The sequence below is a fragment of the Scyliorhinus torazame genome, chromosome 30, assembly GCF_047496885.1.
Source record: "Scyliorhinus torazame isolate Kashiwa2021f chromosome 30, sScyTor2.1, whole genome shotgun sequence".
Taxonomy (NCBI): domain Eukaryota; kingdom Metazoa; phylum Chordata; class Chondrichthyes; order Carcharhiniformes; family Scyliorhinidae; genus Scyliorhinus; species Scyliorhinus torazame.
The window spans coordinates 32,565,576-32,583,191 of NC_092736.1; the positions used below are offsets into that span (position 1 = coordinate 32,565,576).

At 60.4% G+C, this 17,616-nt stretch overlaps 1 protein-coding gene across 3 annotated transcripts in view; it reads right to left on the reverse strand.

Moving 5' to 3' along the window:
- Positions 1-404: 404 nt before the first annotated feature.
- The window catches only part of ice2 (interactor of little elongator complex ELL subunit 2), a 129,518-nt gene continuing 112,306 nt past the window's right edge, over positions 405-17,616 (reverse strand). For all 3 annotated transcript variants that reach the window (XM_072493097.1, XM_072493098.1, XM_072493099.1), the window contains one exon: positions 405-1,528. In XM_072493097.1, coding sequence (XP_072349198.1) covers positions 1,322-1,528 — 207 coding nt within the window. In that variant the 3' untranslated portion in view covers positions 405-1,321. The remainder of the gene's footprint in view (positions 1,529-17,616) is intronic.

A 17,616-nucleotide genomic window follows, 5' to 3' on the forward strand; every position in this document is an offset into this window, starting at 1 on the left:
GTGGTAATAAGCAGCCACAGTGATGGAAGATGCTGCATTTGAAGCCCAGCTAAGGGTCGAGTAAAACATTCACTTCTGGGAATAATGGAGAATCAGAAAGGGATCATGAGCATCGATCAGCCAGTCGTTTTAACTGAACTGTTTGTGCTAATATCACTGCTGCATTGAATGCTGTGCCAGTATGCTGCTCTGCCACATTCAGTGCATTGCAATGTAATGAGGACCTCAAGTTCAATCCCCGGAATGAATTGGAAACCGCGAGTTCATTCCCTGGAATGTGCCTGATGAAGGAATGTGTTACTCAGGCTGTTGATCTGTTTGCTGGCAGGTTCCGCTCTGCTGGGCTTCACATTCAGCAACTGCACAACCAGCATCGGGCAAGGAACAGAAACACACAATATGCGTTTTTTCTCCAACTGATGGCTTTTATTAAAAGCAGGAAAGTCTTAAAACAGGGGCAGAGCAGACTCTGCAATGTTGACGTAACGTGTACAAGACGCCCGCCAGCCTGTGCAGTAACTTGAATGCGGCCTTTTGTTTCTGAATCGAATCCAGAGGCTGCACCCTGAATGACCAGAAAATGAGTCATTCTGCAAACTCTGTTCATTAAAACCCCACTGCACAGGAAAGTTATATTCCAACGGGACACCATTTCAGGGCAATTTCTATTCAATCCCATTCACAAACATATCAAGCCTTTCAAGAGGAGATGGGTTCTGACCATTTATTTCTATGTTTGAAATCCTCCCCCAAACCCGTGCCCATTCTTTCTAACTGGTGAATTGTGTATGCGGGCCATACCATCGGCTGCAAGGCTGTGCTCTCAAACCAGCGTTTGGTCAGTAACATCTGGTGCCAAGCTGCACTTTGGAACTGCTCTTCCTCGAAGATTTGCCCTTGAATCCTGTGTTGCTCTTTCCAGTGGAAAGCTGACCCAGCTTCACGGAACCCCAACAGTGCAGAAGGGCAATTGGCCCATCGAGTCTGCACCAACCCTCTGAAAGAGCACCCTATCCAAGTCCACTCCCCAGCTCTATCCCCACAACCCCACCCAACCTGTACATCCCTGGACACGAAGGGGTCATTTATCACTGGCCTATCTACCTAACCCGCACATCTTTGGGCTGTGGGAGGAAACCCACGCAGACACGGGGGGAACATGCAAACTCCACACAGACAGTCACCCAAGGCCGGAATTGAAGCCGGGTCCCTGGTGCTGTGAGCCAGCAGTGCAAACCACTGTACTCGACAGCCTTTAGAAAGAGGAAGGGATGTGGGCTGCCTTTGCCTGTGATTAATAGACAGCCCTGGCATCTCAGTCTCACTGGGCTTTTACGCTCTGCGCCTTCTTCAGTTTCTTCTTTGCTTTCCACCGCTTATTTCGATTTGCTCTCTTGCCTTTATTCTTTTTCTTCGGGGCCACCCCTTCATTTCCACTGGGCTGGGCTGGTGGGGAATGACTCTTTGTCTCCATAGCGACTGCCTTCCTTTGAACAGGAACCCTTCTGTTTGTTTTGGCCACACCTCTCTGGAAACGTAAAACCAGATGAATTTTGACGTGACTCATTATAACAATGCAGTTGTAGCAGATTATTACATTGCTTTAAATAAATCGTCGGCAGACTTTCTCTCCCTTTTCCAGTCTAACACAGAGAGAGCAGAGCAGCCAACATTTATTCCAGGATATATTTAACTACTTCAGGCTCCTGGAGAGCTTCAAACGTGAACGTTCCCTTACACTGAAACTGGAAGGCCCTAGCATTGCAGTCTGGGTGGAGGGTTGTCGTGTTAGGACATGATGGATGGTTAGGGCTACAGCAGGGGAATGACTGAACTCTGGAACACAGGGGCTGAGGAGGGTGGGGCACAGCACAATCACATTACTCACTATTCCATTCCACTCTTCTTCCAATAGAGAAAGCCTCAGGGGTTATTATTCCAATTAACAGCCATTAGCATTTTAGCATGGTGGTACAGTGGTCAGCATTGCTGCCTCACAGCGCAAGCTTTAATTCCGGCCTCGGGTGATTGTGTGGCCCGTGTGTGCGTGGGTTTCCTCCGGGTGTTCCAGTTTCCCCTCAGTCAAAAGGTGTGCAGGTTAGGTAGATTGGCCGTGCTAAATTGCCGCTTAGTGCCCAGGGATAGGGTGGGGTGGACAGGGTAGGGTGCTCTTTCATAGGGTCGGTGCAGCCCCGATGGGCTGAATGGTCTCCTTCCGCACTGTAGGGATTCTATGAACACAGCAAAACATTCCAATTTGTTTCAGAGGAGCGTTATCTGACTAAATTGAATCTGGGTCCCTGGCGCTGAGGCAGCAGTGCTGCGCTACTTTGCCGCTCAGGAGAGGTGATTGAAAGCTCAGTCAAAAGCACCCTAGAGTGGAGGTTGGAGAAGTTTAGGGAGGGAATTCCCTAGCCAAGGCAGCTGGAAGCTGGTCAGCAGGAATGTGCATGAGGTCACTTGGAGGAACTCTGAAATTCTGGAGGTCTAAGGAGCTGTCAATAGGGGAGGGGCGAGGCCATGGAAGAATTTGAACAGGCGGGCCGAGAACTTTAAAATCTTGGTTTTCAGTTGATCCAAACACTGTGGGAAATTCCTGCATCATCGGGGCAGACCCAGCATGTAGCAGCTTAGAATGCACAACCCTCAGCCGCAACTCACAGTCAAAGTAAAGCCCATATAATCTTTGAAAGGGAGATTAACGAGTAGCTTGAAACAGGAATATTACAGGGTGTGGGCAGGCAATTTAGAATGATCAATGTTAACACAAAAGCTTGCCCAAAAACTGTGCTGAAATGAAATGCAAATCCTGTCCACAGTTGCACTGCTTCCGGTTATTAATGGGGTTCGGTGACTGTAAAATCTAGTTTTAAATACACGATAGATAATTAGAAAGTCTGCTTTCATGGAACAACCGTCGCCCACAATGGATTCTGTATGTACAAATCCCTGGGATTATAACAGGATGGTAATCTGGTGTCCAAATTGGTGGAAGAGACTGGGAGATGGGAACATGCATGTTCCTGGAGTTGGCTGGATGGATTAGATTGAATGGACCATTTCTATGCTCGCCAAGGCTTACGTTTCAATGCGAATTGAACGAGGAGTGGCATGACTCAGGCCCATTAATAGTACAACGCTCCCACTGCCACGGAGATTGATTAGGCAGTTTGCAGACTCCAGAACAACAAAGGAATTAATTAATCCCAAAGGCTTTAAAAGTAATGAGTAGTGAAGCCAACTAGTTAGAGTTAAAATTATTTTGGCCCCCTTCTGGATTTCCATTCTGACTCACAAAACCAGTACATTGTGATTTTCAACACAAGACTGCAACAATCACACAAGGCTGTGCGAAAAACTTGTTCAAACCCAAAATCTGGAATTAAAACAGAAAATAATGGTCATTCAGAGAGATCTGACGAGGGAAGATGACCAGGGGTTACACTTCCTCCAACTCCACCCGATCCAACTACCACCCGTTGTTTCAGACTGAATTCCACTCTGGCTTTGAAAGCAGACCAAGCAGGCCAGCAGCACGGTTCAATTCCCGTACCAGCCTCCCCGAACAGTCACCGGAATGTGGCGACTAGGGGCTTTTCACAGTAACTTCATTTGAAGCCTACTTGTGACAATAAGCGATTTTCATTTCATTTTCATTTTTCATTCATTTCACATCTCTCCCACCAGCTGGTGCACCTGTCAAGAACCCTTCCTTCTCTTAACACCAACCTCCGGCCCTGCTGAGGGTGCTCGGAGGGGTGGGGGGGGGGATGTGTTAATGTGTTATCGCGGGCAGAGGATTGGTTGGCTCACAAAAGCAGAGAGCAGGGGGAGGTGGATCTTTTTCCGATTGACAAGCTGTAACGAGTGGAGTACCACGGGGATCAGTGCTGGTGGGACCTCAACTGCCTATGATCCACAACCTGGCCGAGGGAACAAAGCGTACAACAGGTAACTTTGCTGATGACACAAAGTTAGGTGGGAAAGTAAGCTGTGAGGAGTACACAGAGTCTGCAAATAAATGAGTGGGCAAAGGTTCGGCAGATGGAAGTACAATGTTGGAAACGTGAACTTGTCCACTTTGGCAGGAAGAGACGACAAGCATTTTAATGGTTTAAATGGAGAGACTGCAAAATTCCCAGGTCCAGAGGGATCTGGGTGCCCTGGTACACGAATCACAAAAGGTTTGTATGCGGGAACGTCAAGTGATAATGAAGGCAAATGGAATATTGGTGATTATTTCGAGGGGAATTGAATATAAAAGTCGGGAGGTTTTGATGTAGTTGTACAGGGAGTTGGTGAGACCACTTCTGGAGCACTGTGTACAGTTTTGGTCTCAGTACTCAAGAAAGTATATACTTTCATTATAAGCAGCTCAGAAAAGGTTCCCGCGACTGACTCCTGGAATGAAGGGGCTACCTCACGAGGAAAAGGTTGAGCAGTTTGAGCCTATGAACATTGGGATTTAGAAGAATGAGATGTGATCTTATAGAAACATACATGATCGCGAGGAGACTTAACAGGGCAAATGCGGAGAGGGCGATTCCTCTGCGGGGGAGTCTTGAATTACGGGAATGGCCTACTCCTGCTCCCAATTCTTGAGTGATAATCCCAACCCTGCGACTCTAATAGTCGACACCAAGGGTTCAATTCCGTACCGGCTGAGGTTTTTACGTAGGCCCCATCTTCTCAACCTTGCCCCTCGCCTGAGGTGTGGTGACCCTCAGGTTAAATCACCACCAGTCAACTCTCCCACTCTAAAGGGGAAAGCAGCCTATGGTAATCTGGGACTATGGCGACTTTACCATGCAAGAGGGAACAGCATGTTGAGTTCAAAGGGAGTAAGGCGACGCTAATTTGGAGCTGGATGAACTGAGGATCATTCGGGAGGCACAGTCGGTTATAGATAGAAGCTACAGGGATGTAGTTACTCCTAAGAATGAAGGTGGCTGGGTGATGTTTAAAAGGAGGGGGAAGAAGCAGTCAGTGCAGGGATCCCCTGGGGTTGTTCCCCTCAATAACAGGTATACCGTTTTGGATACTGTTGGGGGGGACCCACCAGACGTAAGCTGCAGTGACCAGGTCTCTGGCACGGAGTCTGTCCCTGTGGCTCAGAAGGGAAGGGGGGCGAGCAGGAGAGAATTAATTATTGGAGACTCTACAGTCAGAGGTAGAGATAGGCAGTTCCGTGGCAACGATAGAGGCTCACGGTTGGTGTGTTGCCTCCCGGGTGCCAAGGTCCGTGACGTCTCTGATCGTGTTTTCAGGATCCTGAAGGGGGAGGGGGAGCAGCCACAAGTCGTGGTACACATAGGTACCAACGACATAGGTCGGAAAAGGGACGGGGGTAGAACATACAGTGCAGAAGGAGGCCATTCGGCCCATCGAGTCTGCACCGACCCACTTAAGCCCTCACTTCCACCCTATCCCCGTAACCCTGTCTTGTTAACAGGAAAAAGGAGACTTATGTAAGGCTGAGGAAACAAGGTTCAGACAGGGCATTGGAGGGATACAAGATAGCCAGGAGGGAACTGAAGAAAGGGATTAGGAGAGCTAAGAGAGGGCATGAACAATCTTTGGCGGGTAGGATCAAGGAAAACCCCAAGGCCTTTTACACATATGTGAGAAATATGAGAATGACTAGAGCGAGGGTAGGTCCGATCAAGGACAGTAGTGGGAGATTGTGTATTGAGTCTGAAGAGATAGGAGAGGTCTTGAACGAGTACTTTTCTTCTGTATTTACAAATGAGAGGGGCCATATTGTTGGAGAGGACAGTGTGAAACAGACTGGTAAGCTCGAGGAAATACTTGTTAGGAAGGAAGATGTGTTGGGCATTTTGAAAAACTTGAGGATAGACAAGTCCCCCGGGCCTGACGGGATATATCCAAGGATTCTATGGGAAGCAAGAGATGAAATTGCAGAGCCGTTGGCAATGATCTTTTCGTCCTCACTGTCAACAGGGGTGGTACCAGGGATTGGAGAGTGGCGAATGTCGTGCCCCTGTTCAAAAAAGGGACTAGGGATAACCCTGGGAATTACAGGCCAGTTAGACTTACTTCGGTGGTAGGCAAGGTAATGGAAAGGGTACTGAAGGATAGGATTTCTGAGCATCTGGAAAGACACTGCTTGATTAGGGATAGTCAGCACGGATTTGTGAGGGGTAGGTCTTGCCTTACAAATCTTATTGAATTCTTTGAGGAGGTGACCAAGCATGTGGATGAAGGTAAAGCAGTGGATGTAGTGTACATGGATTTTAGTAAGGCATTTGATAAGGTTCCCCATGGTAGGCTTCTGCAGAAAGTAAGGAGGCATGGGATAGTGGGAAATTTGGCCAGTTGGATAACAAACTGGCTAACCGATAGAAGTCAGAGAGTGGTGGTGGATGGCAAATATTCAGCCTGGATCCCAGTTACCAGTGGCGTACCGCAGGGATCAGTTCTGGGTCCTCTGCTGTTTGTGATTTTCATTAATGACTTGGATGAGGGAGTTGAAGGGTGGGTCAGTAGATTTGCAGACGATACGAAGATTGGTGGAGTTGTGGATAGTAAGGAGGGCTGTTGTCGGCTGCAAAGAGACATAGATAGGATGCAGAGCTGGGCTGAGAAGTGGCAGATGGAGTTTAACCCTGAAAAGTGTGAGGTTGTCCATTTTGGAAGGGCAAATATGAATGTGGAATACAGGGTTAACGGTAGAGTTCTTGGCAATGTGGAGGAGCAGAGAGTGTCGGCTGCAAAGAGACATAGATAGGATGCAGAGCTGGGCTGAGAAGTGGCAGATGGAGTTTAACCCTGAAAAGTGTGAGGTTGTCCATTTTGGAAGGGCAAATATGAATGTGGAATACAGGGTTAACGGTAGAGTTCTTGGCAATGTGGAGGAGCAGAGAGATCTTGGGGTCTACGTTCATACATCTTTGAAAGTTGCCACTCAAGTGGATAGAGCTGTGAAGAAGGCTTATGGTGTGCTCGCGTTCATTAACAGGGGGATTGAATTTAAGAGCCGTGAGGTGATGATGCAGCTGTACAAAACTTTGGTAAGGCCACATTTGGAGTACTGTGTACAGTTCTGGTCACCTCATTTTAGGAAGGATGTGGAAGCTTTGGAAAAGGTGCAAAGAAGATTTACCAGGATGTTACCTGGAATGGAGAGTAGGTCTTACGAGGAAAGGTTGAGGGTGCTAGGCCTTTTCTCAATAGAACGGAGAAGGATGAGGGGCGACTTGATAGAGGTTTATAAGATGATCAGGGGAATAGATAGAGTAGACAGTCAGAGACTTTTTCCCCGGGTGGAACAAACCATTACAAGGGGACATAAATTTAAGGTGAAAGGTGGAAGATATAGGAGGGATATCAGAGGTAGGTTCTTTACCCAGAGAGTAGTGGGGGCATGGAATGCACTGCCTGTGGAAGTAGTTGAGTCGGAAACATTAGGGACCTTCAAGCAGCTATTGGATAGGTACATGGATTACGGTAAAATGATATAGTGTAGATTTATTTGTTCTTAAGGGCAGCACGGTAGCATTGTGGATAGCACAATTGCTTCACAGCTCCAGGGTCCCAGGTTCGATTCCGGCTTGGGTCACTGTCTGTGCGGAGTCTGCACATCCTCCCCGTGTGTGCGTGGGTTTCCTCCGGGTTCCTCCCACAGTCCAAAGATGTGCAGGGTAGGTGGATTGGCCATGATAAATTGCCCTTAGTGTCCAAAATTGCCCTTGGTGTTGGGTGGAGGTGTTGAGTTTGGGTGGGGTGCTCTTTCCAAGAGCCGGTGCAGACTCAGGAGGCCGAATGGCCTCCTTCTGCACTGTAAATTCAATGATAATCTATGATTAATCTAGGACAAAGGTTCGGCACAACATCGTGGGCCGAAGGGCCTGTTCTGTGCTGTATTTTCTATGTTCTATGTAACCCAATAACTCCTCCTAATCTTTTGGGAAACTAAGGGCAATTTATCATGGCCAATCCATCTAACCTGCACGTCTTTGTACTGTGGGAGGAAACCGGAGCACCCGGAGGAAACCCACGCAGACACGGGGAGAATGTGCAGAATCCACACAGACAGTGACCCAGCGGGGAATCGAACCTGGGACCCTGGCGCTGTGAAGCCACAGTGCTATCCACTTGTGTAAAACAGGAATTCAGGGAGCTAGGGTGGAAGCTGAGAGCCAGGACAGGCCGTGTTGTCATCTCTGGTTTGCTGCCAGTGCCACGTGCTAGCGAGGTGAGGAACAGGGAGAGAGTGCAGTTAAACACGTGGCTACAGGAATGGTGTAGAAGGGAGGGTTTCAGTTACTCAGATAATTGGAGCACATTCTGGAAAGGTGGGACCTGTGCAAACAGGATGGGTTACACCTGAACCAGAGGGACACCAATATCCTGGGAGGGAAATTTGCTACAGCTCTTCAGGAGGGTTTAAACTAATTTCGCAGGGGAATGAGAACCTGATTTGTAATCCAGGAGATAGCGTTGCTGGAGGTCAGGAAGTTGAGGGTAGTGCAGCACTGAGGAAGGTACCAAGGTCACAAGAGTGGACCTGCAGGCATGAAGGTGGTTTGAAGTGTGTCTACTTCAGTGCGAGGAGCATCAAGAATAAGGTTGGTGAGCTTGAAGCATGGATTGGTACCTGGGACTACGATGTTGTGGCCATTACGGAGACGTGGATAGAACAGGGGCAGGATTGGTTGTTGGCGGTTCCGGGGTTTAGATGTTTCAGTAAGATTAGGGAAGGTGGTAAAAGAGGTGGAGGAGTAGCAGTGTTAATCAAGGACAGTATAATGGCTGCAGAAAGGCAGTTTGAGGAGGATCTGTCTACTGAGGTAGTGTGGGATGAAGTTAGAAATCGGAAAGGAGCGGTCACTTTGTTAGGAGTTTTCTATAGGCCCTCAAACAGTAACAGAGATGTGGAGGAAAAGATTGCAATGCAGATTTTGGATAGGTGCGGTAGTCACAGGGTAGTTGTCCTGGGTGACTTTAACTTTCCAAATATTGATTGGAACCCCTATAATTCGAATAGTTTGGAAGGGGCTGTTTTTATCCAGTGTGTGCAGGAGGGTTTCCTCACATAATATGTGGACAGACCGACAAGAGGCGGAACCACATTGAATTTGGTACTGGGTAATGAACCGGGCCAAGTGTTAGATTTGGTTGTGGGAGAGCACTTTGGAGATAGTGACCACAATTCGGTGACTTTCACTTTAGCAATGGAGAGGGATAGGAACATACGGCAGCGCAAGGTTTATAACTGGGGGAAGGGTAATTACGATGCGATGAGGTAAGAATTGTGGAGCATAAGATGGAAACACGAACTGTCAGGGATAGGCACAATTGAGATGTGGAACTTGTTCAAGGAGCAAATACTGCGTGTCCTTGATATGTATGTCGTGAGGTGATATCGTGCGGGGCGCAGTGGTTGCTGAGTGAGTGCTTGCTGAGAAGCGGAGTAAATTTTTTTAAAGACTTACTGTTGGGAGTTTCCAGCAGAACCCAGTCGGAGTGAGGACAGAGTGACTGCTGGGTAAGTAGTAAAGATTTAAATTGTTTGCGCAGGCCCATAAACAGCTGATTGCTGTTCTGGTGTGGGGCGCAGTGGTTGCTGGTTAAGTGTTTTATTTTTACCTGTATTTAAGTGGGCAGTTTCTAAACCCTAGACACTACACTTGTAGTGTCCCCCACCCTTCCACCTCCTTTAACCTAAGGGGTAGAGTGAATAACAGGTAAGCTCATTCTTTCTTTTTCAATTTTTATCTAGAGGGGATGGCAGGGAAGGCAGTGCAATGTTCCTCCTGCAGAATGTATGAGGTGAGGCACGGCGTCAAGTGTCCCTGCTGATTTCACCTGGAGAGCGCGCGCGAGAGAGCTGGAGAGCGCAGCGTGACAGACTGGAGAAAGCGCGCGCGAGAGAGCTGGAGAGCGCGCGCGAGGGAGCTGGAGAGCGCGCGCGAGGGAGCTGGAGAGCGCGCGCGAGGGAGCCGGAGAGCGCGCGCGAGGGAGCTGGAGAGCGCGCGCGAGGGAGCTGGAGAGCGCGCGCGAGGGAGCTGGAGAGCGCGCGCGAGGGAGCTGGAGAGCGCGCGTGCGAGAGAGCTGGAGACCGCGTGCGAGAGAGCTGGAGACCGCGCGCGAGAGAGCTGGAGACCGCGCGCGCGCGAGGGAGCTGGAGACCGCGCGCGCGCGAGGGAGCTGGAGAGAGCGCGCGCGCGAGGGAGCTGGAGAGCGCGCGCGCGCGAGGGAGCTGGAGAGCGCGCGCGCGCGAGGGAGCTGGAGAGCGCGCGCGCGAGGGAGCTGGAGAGCGCGCGCGAGGGAGCTGGAGAGCGCGCGCGAGGGAGCTGGAGAGCGCGCGCGAGGGAGCTGGAGAGCGCGCGCGAGGGAGCTGGAGAGCGCGCGCGAGGGAGCTGGAGAGCGCGCGCGAGGGAGCTGGAGTGCGCGCGCGAGGGAGCTGGAGTGCGCGCGCGAGGGAGCTGGAGAGCGCGCGTGCGAGAGAGCTGGAGACCGCGCGCGAGAGAGCTGGAGACCGCGCGCGAGCTGGAGAGCGCGCGCGCGCGAGGGAGCTGGAGAGAGCGCGCGCGCGAGGGAGCTGGAGAGCGCGCGCGCGCGAGGGAGCTGGAGAGCGCGCGCGCGAGAGGGAGCTGGAGAGCGCGCGCGCGCGAGGGAGCTGGAGAGCGCGCGCGCGCGAGGGAGCTGGAGAGCGCGCGCGCGCGAGGGAGCTGGAGAGCGCGCGCGCGCGAGGGAGCTGGAGAGCGCGCGCGCGCGAGGGAGCTGGAGAGCGCGCGCGCGCGCGAGGGAGCTGGAGAGCGCGCGCGCGCGAGGGAGCTGGAGAGCGCGCGCGCGCGAGGGAGCTGGAGAGCGCGCGCGCGCGAGGGAGCTGGAGAGCGCGCGCGCGCGAGGGAGCTGGAGAGCGCGCGCGCGCGAGGGAGCTGGAGAGCGCGCGCGCGCGAGGGAGCTGGAGAGCGCGCGCGCGCGAGGGAGCTGGAGAGCGCGCGCGAGCGAGGGAGCTGGAGAGCGCGCGCGCGCGAGGGAGCTGGAGAGCGCGCGCGCGCGAGGGAGCTGGAGAGCGCGCGCGAGGGAGCTGGAGAGCGCGCGCGCGCGAGGGAGCTGGAGAGCGCGCGCGCGCGAGGGAGCTGGAGAGCGCGCGCGCGCGAGGGAGCTGGAGAGCGCGCGCGCGCGCGAGGGAGCTGGAGAGCGCGCGCGCTGCGCGCGAGGGAGCTGGAGAGCGCGCGCGCGCGCGCGCGAGGGAGCTGGAGAGCGCGCGCGCGCGCGCGAGGGAGCTGGAGAGCGCGCGCGCGCGCGCGCGAGGGAGCTGGAGAGCGCGCGCGCGCGCGCGAGGGAGCTGGAGAGCGCGCGCGCGCGCGCGAGGGAGCTGGAGAGCGCGCGCGCGCGAGGGAGCTGGAGAGCGCGCGCGCGCGAGGGAGCTGGAGAGCGCGCGCGCGCGAGGGAGCTGGAGAGCGCGCGCGCGCGAGGGAGCTGGAGAGCGCGCGCGCGCGAGGGAGCTGGAGAGCGCGCGCGCGCGAGGGAGCTGGAGAGCGCGCGCGCGCGAGGGAGCTGGAGAGCGCGCGCGCGCGAGGGAGCTGGAGAGCGCGCGCGAGCGAGGGAGCTGGAGAGCGCGCGCGAGCGAGGGAGCTGGAGAGCGCGCGCGCGCGAGGGAGCTGGAGAGCGCGCGCGCGCGCGCGAGGGAGCTGGAGAGCGCGCGCGCGCGCGCGCGAGGGAGCTGGAGAGCGCGCGCGCGCGCGCGAGGGAGCTGGAGAGCGCGCGCGCGCGAGGGAGCTGGAGAGCGCGCGCGAGGGAGCTGGAGAGCGCGCGCGAGGGAGCTGGAGAGCGCGCGCGAGGGAGCTGGAGAGCGCGCGCGCGCGCGAGGGAGCTGGAGAGCGCGCGCGCGTGCGAGGGAGCTGGACAGCGCGCGCGCGCGAGGGAGCTGGAGAGAGCGCGCGCGCGCGCGAGGGAGCTGGAGAGCGCGTGCGCGCGAGGGAGCTGGAGAGCGCGCGCGCGCGAGGGAGCTGGAGAGCGCGCGCGCGCGAGGGAGCTGGAGAGCGCGCGCGCGCGAGGGAGCTGGAGAGCGCGCGCGCGCGCGAGGGAGCTGGAGAGCGCGCGCGCGCGAGGGAGCTGGAGAGCGCGCGCGCGCGAGGGAGCTGGAGAGCGCGCGCGCGCGCGAGGAAGCTGGAGAGCGCGCGCGCGCGAGGGAGCTGGAGAGCGCGCGCGCGCGAGGGAGCTGGAGAGCGCGGGCGCGCGAGGGAGCTGGAGAGCGCGCGCGCGAGGGAGCTGGAGAGCGCGCGCGCGAGGGAGCTGGAGAGCGCGCGCGCGCGAGGGAGCTGGAGAGCGCGCGCGCGCGAGGGAGCTGGAGAGCGCGCGCGCGCGAGGGAGCTGGAGAGCGCGCGCGCGCGAGGGAGCTGGAGAGCGCGCGCGCGCGAGGGAGCTGGAGAGCGCGCGCGCGCGAGGGAGCTGGAGAGCGCGCGCGCGCGAGGGAGCTGGAGAGCGCGCGCGCGAGGGAGCTGGAGAGCGCGCGCGCGAGGGAGCTGGAGAGCGCGCGCGCGAGGGAGCTGGAGAGCGCGCGCGCGAGGGAGCTGGAGAGCGCGCGCGCGAGGGAGCTGGAGAGCGCGCGCGCGAGGGAGCTGGAGAGCGCGCGCGCGAGGGAGCTGGAGAGCGCGCGCGCGAGGGAGCTGGGGAGCGCGCGCGCGACGGAGCTGGAGAGCGCGCGCGTGGGAGCTGGAGAGCGCGCGCGAGGGAGCTGGAGAGCGCGCGCGAGGGAGCTGGAGAGCGCGCGCGAGGGAGCTGGAGAGCGCGCGCGAGGGAGCTGGAGAGCGCGCGCGAGGGAGCTGGAGAGCGCGCGCGAGGGAGCTGGAGAGCGCGCGCGAGGGAACTGGAGAGCGCGCGCGAGGGAGCTGGAGAGCGCGCGCGAGGGAACTGGAGAGCGCGCGCGAGGGAGCTGGAGAGCGCGCGCGAGGGAGCTGGAGAGCGCGCGCGAGGGAGCTGGAGAGCGCGCGCGAGGGAGCAGGAGAGCGGGCGCGAGGGAGCTGGAGAGCGGGCGCGAGGGAGCTGGAGAGCGGGCGCGAGGGAGCTGGAGAGCGGGCGCGAGGGAGCTGGAGAGCGGGCGCGAGGGAGCTGGAGAGCGGGCGCGAGGGAGCTGGAGAGCGGGCGCGAGGGAGCTGGAGAGCACGCGCGAGGGAGCTGGAGAGCGCGCGCGAGGGAGCTGGAGAGCACTGGCCAGAGAGCTGGAGTGCGCGCGCGAGAGAGCTGCAGAGCACGAGGGAGCTGGAGAGCGCGCACGAGGGAGCTGGAGAGCGTGCGCGAGGGAGCTGGAGAGCACTGGCCAGAGAGCTGGAGTGCGCGCGCGAGAGAGCTGCAGAGCACGAGGGAGCTGGAGAGCGCGCACGAGGGAGCTGGAGAGCGTGCGCGAGGGAGCTGGAGAGCACTGGCCAGAGAGCTGGAGTGCGCGCGCGAGAGAGCTGCAGAGCACGAGGGAGCTGGAGAGCGCGCTCGAGGGAGCTGGAGAGCGTGCGCGAGGGAGCTGGAGAGCGTGCGCGAGGGAGCTGGAGAGCGCGCGTGCGCGAGAGCTGGAGAGCACTGGCCAGAGAGCTGGAGTGCGCGCGCGAGAGAGCTGCAGAGCACGAGGGAGCTGGAGAGCGCGCGCGAGGGAGCTGGAGAGCGCGCGCGAGGGAGCTGGAGAGCGCGCGCGAGAGAGCTGGAGAGCGTGCGCGAGAGAGCTGGAGAGCGCGCACGAGGGAGCTGGAGAGCGTGCGCGAGGGAGCTGGAGAGAGCGCGCGAGAGAGCTGGAAAGCGCGCGCGAGGGAGCTGGAGAGAGCGCGCGCGATAGACTGGAGAGAGCGCGCGTGAGAGCTGGAGAGCGCGCGCGAGGGAGCTGGAGAGCGCGCGCGAGGGAGCTGGAGAGCGCGCGCGAGGGAGCTGGAGAGCGCGCGCGAGGGAGCTGGAGAGCGCGCGCGAGGGAGCTGGAGAGCGCGCGCGAGGGAGCTGGAGAGCGCGCGCGAGGGAGCTGGAGAGCGCGCGCGAGGGAGCTGGAGAGCGCGCGCGAGGGAGCTGGAGAGCGCGCGCGAGGGAGCTGGAGAGCGCGCGCGAGGGAGCTGGAGAGCGCGCGCGAGGGAGCTGGAGAGCGCGCGCGAGGGAGCTGGAGAGCGCGCGCGAGGGAGCTGGAGAGCGCGCGCGAGGGAGCTGGAGAGCGCGCGCGAGGGAGCTGGAGAGCGCGCGCGAGGGAGCTGGAGAGCGCGCGCGAGGGAGCTGGAGAGCGCGCGCGAGGGAGCTGGAGAGCACGCGCGAGGGAGCTGGAGAGCGCGCGCGAGGGAGCTGGAGAACGCGCGCGAGGGAGCTGGAGAACGCGCGCGAGGGAGCTGGAGAGCGCGCGCGAGGGAGCTGGAGAGCGCGCGCGAGGGAGCTGGAGAGCGCGCGCGAGGGAGCTGGAGAGCGCGCGCGCGAGAGAGCTGGAGAGCGCACACGAGAAAGCTAGAGGGCGCGCACGAGAGAGCTGGAAAGCACGCGCAAGAGAGCTGGAAAGCGCACGCAAGAGAGCTGGAGAGCGCGCGCGAGAGCTGGAGAGCGCGCGCGAGAGAGCTGGAGAGCGCGCGCAAGAGAGCTGGAGAGCGCGCGCAAGAGAGCTGGAGAGCGCGCGCGAGGGAGCTGGAGAGCGCGCGCGAGGGAGCTGGAGAGCGCGCGCGAGGGAGCTGGAGAGCGCGCGCGAGAGAGCTGGAGAGCGCGCGCGAGGGAGCTGGAGAGCGCGCGCGAGGGAGCTGGAGAGCGCGCGCGAGAGAGCTGGAAAGCGCGCGCAAGAGAGCTGGAGAGAGCGCGCGCGAGAGACTGGAGAGAGCGTGCGTGAGAGCTGCAGAGCACGAGGGAGCTGGAGAGCGCGCGCAAGGGAGCTGGAGAGCGCGCGCGAGGGAGCTGGAGAGCGCGCGCGAGGGAGCTGGAGAGCGCGCGCGAGGGAGCTGGAGAGCGCGCGCGAGGGAGCTGGAGAGCGCGCGCGAGGGAGCTGGAGAGCGCGCGCGAGGGAGCTGGAGAGCGCGCGCGAGGGAGCTGGAGAGCGCGCGCGAGGGAGCTGGAGAGCGCGCGCGAGGGAGCTGGAGAGCGCGCGCGAGGGAGCTGGAGAGCGCGCGCGAGGGAGCTGGAGAGCGCGCGCGAGGGAGCTGGAGAGCGCGCGCGAGGGAGCTGGAGAGCGCGCGCGAGGGAGCTGGAGAGCGCGCGCGAGGGAGCTGGAGAGCGCGCGCGAGGGAGCTGGAGAGCGCGCGCGAGGGAGCTGGAGAGCGCGCGCGAGGGAGCTGGAGAGCGCGCGCGAGGGAGCTGGAGAGCGCGCGCGAGGGAGCTGGAGAGCGCGCGCGAGGGAGCTGGAGAGCGCGCGCGAGGGAGCTGGAGAGCGCGCGCGAGGGAGCTGGAGAGCGCGCGCGAGGGAGCTGGAGAGCGCGCGCGAGGGAGCTGGAGAGCGCGCGCGAGGGAGCTGGAGAGCGCGCGCGAGGGAGCTGGAGAGCGCGCGCGTGGGAGCTGGAGAGCGCGCGCGAGGGAGCTGGAGAGCGCGCGCGAGGGAGCTGGAGAGCGCGCGCGAGGGAGCTGGAGAGCGCGCGCGAGGGAGCTGGAGAGCGCGCGCGAGGGAGCTGGAGAGCGCGCGCGAGGGAGCTGGAGAGCGCGCGCGAGGGAGCTGGAAAGCGCGCGCAAGAGAGCTGGAGAGAGCGCGCGCGAGAGACTGCAGAGAGCGCGCGTGAGAGCTGCAGAGCACGAGGGAGCTGGAGAGCGCGCGCGAGGGAGCTGGAGAGCGCGCGCGAGGGAGCTGGAGAGCGCGCGCGAGGGAGCTGGAGAGCGCGCGCGAGGGAGCTGGAGAGCGCGCGCGAGGGAGCTGGAGAGCGCGCGCGAGGGAGCTGGAGAGCGCGCGCGAGGGAGCTGGAGAGCGCGCGCGAGGGAGCTGGAGAGCGCGCGCGAGGGAGCTGGAGAGCGCGCGCGAGGGAGCTGGAGAGCGCGCGCGAGGGAGCTGGAGAGCGCGCGCGAGGGAGCTGGAGAGCGCGCGCGAGGGAGCTGGAGAGCGCGCGCGAGGGAGCTGGAGAGCGCGCGCGAGGGAGCTGGAGAGCGCGCGCGAGGGAGCTGGAGAGCGCGCGCGAGGGAGCTGGAGAGCGCGCGCGAGGGAGCTGGAGAGCGCGCGCGAGGGAGCTGGAGAGCGCGCGCGAGGGAGCTGGAGAGCGCGCGCGAGGGAGCTGGAGAGCGCGCGCGAGGGAGCTGGAGAGCGCGCGCGAGGGAACTGGAGAGCGCGCGCGAGGGAGCTGGAGAGCGCGCGCGAGGGAACTGGAGAGCGCGCGCGAGGGAGCTGGAGAGCGCGCGCGAGGGAGCTGGAGAGCGGGCGCGAGGGAGCAGGAGAGCGGGCGCGAGGGAGCTGGAGAGCGGGCGCGAGGGAGCTGGAGAGCGGGCGCGAGGGAGCTGGAGAGCGGGCGCGAGGGAGCTGGAGAGCGGGCGCGAGGGAGCTGGAGAGCGGGCGCGAGGGAGCTGGAGAGCACGCGCGAGGGAGCTGGAGAGCGCGCGCGAGGGAGCTGGAGAGCGCGCGCGAGGGAGCTGGAGAGCACTGGCCAGAGAGCTGGAGTGCGCGCGCGAGAGAGCTGCAGAGCACGAGGGAGCTGGAGAGCGCGCACGAGGGAGCTGGAGAGCGTGCGCGAGGGAGCTGGAGAGCGTGCGCGAGGGAGCTGGAGAGCACTGGCCAGAGAGCTGGAGTGCGCGCGCGAGAGAGCTGCAGAGCACGAGGGAGCTGGAGAGCGCGCACGAGGGAGCTGGAGAGCGTGCGCGAGGGAGCTGGAGAGCACTGGCCAGAGAGCTGGAGTGCGCGCGCGAGAGAGCTGCAGAGCACGAGGGAGCTGGAGAGCGCGCACGAGGGAGCTGGAGAGCGTGCGCGAGGGAGCTGGAGAGCGCGCGTGCGCGAGAGCTGGAGAGCACTGGCCAGAGAGCTGGAGTGCGCGCGCGAGAGAGCTGCAGAGCACGAGGGAGCTGGAGAGCGCGCGCGAGGGAGCTGGAGAGCGCGCGCGAGGGAGCTGGAGAGCGCGCGCGAGAGAGCTGGAGAGCGCGCGCGAGAGAGCTGGAGAGAGCGCGCGAGAGAGCTGGAAAGCGCGCGCAAGAGAGCTGGAGAGAGCACGCGCGAGAGACTGGAGAGAGCGCGCGTGAGAGCTGGAGAGCGCGCGCGAGGGAGCTGGAGAGCGCGCGCGAGGGAGCTGGAGAGCGCGCGCGAGGGAGCTGGAGAGCGCGCGCGAGGGAGCTGGAGAGCGCGCGCGAGGGAGCTGGAGAGCGCGCGCGAGGGAGCTGGAGAGCGCGCGCGAGGGAGCTGGAGAGCGCGCGCGAGGGAGCTGGAGAGCGCGCGCGAGGGAGCTGGAGAGCGCGCGCGAGGGAGCTGGAGAGCGTGCGCGAGGGAGCTGGAGAGCGTGCGCGAGGGAGCTGGAGAGCACTGGCCAGAGAGCTGGAGTGCGCGCGCGAGAGAGCTGCAGAGCACGAGGGAGCTGGAGAGCGCGCACGAGGGAGCTGGAGAGCGTGCGCGAGGGAGCTGGAGAGCACTGGCCAGAGAGCTGGAGTGCGCGCGCGAGAGAGCTGCAGAGCACGAGGGAGCTGGAGAGCGCGCACGAGGGAGCTGGAGAGCGTGCGCGAGGGAGCTGGAGAGCGCGCGTGCGC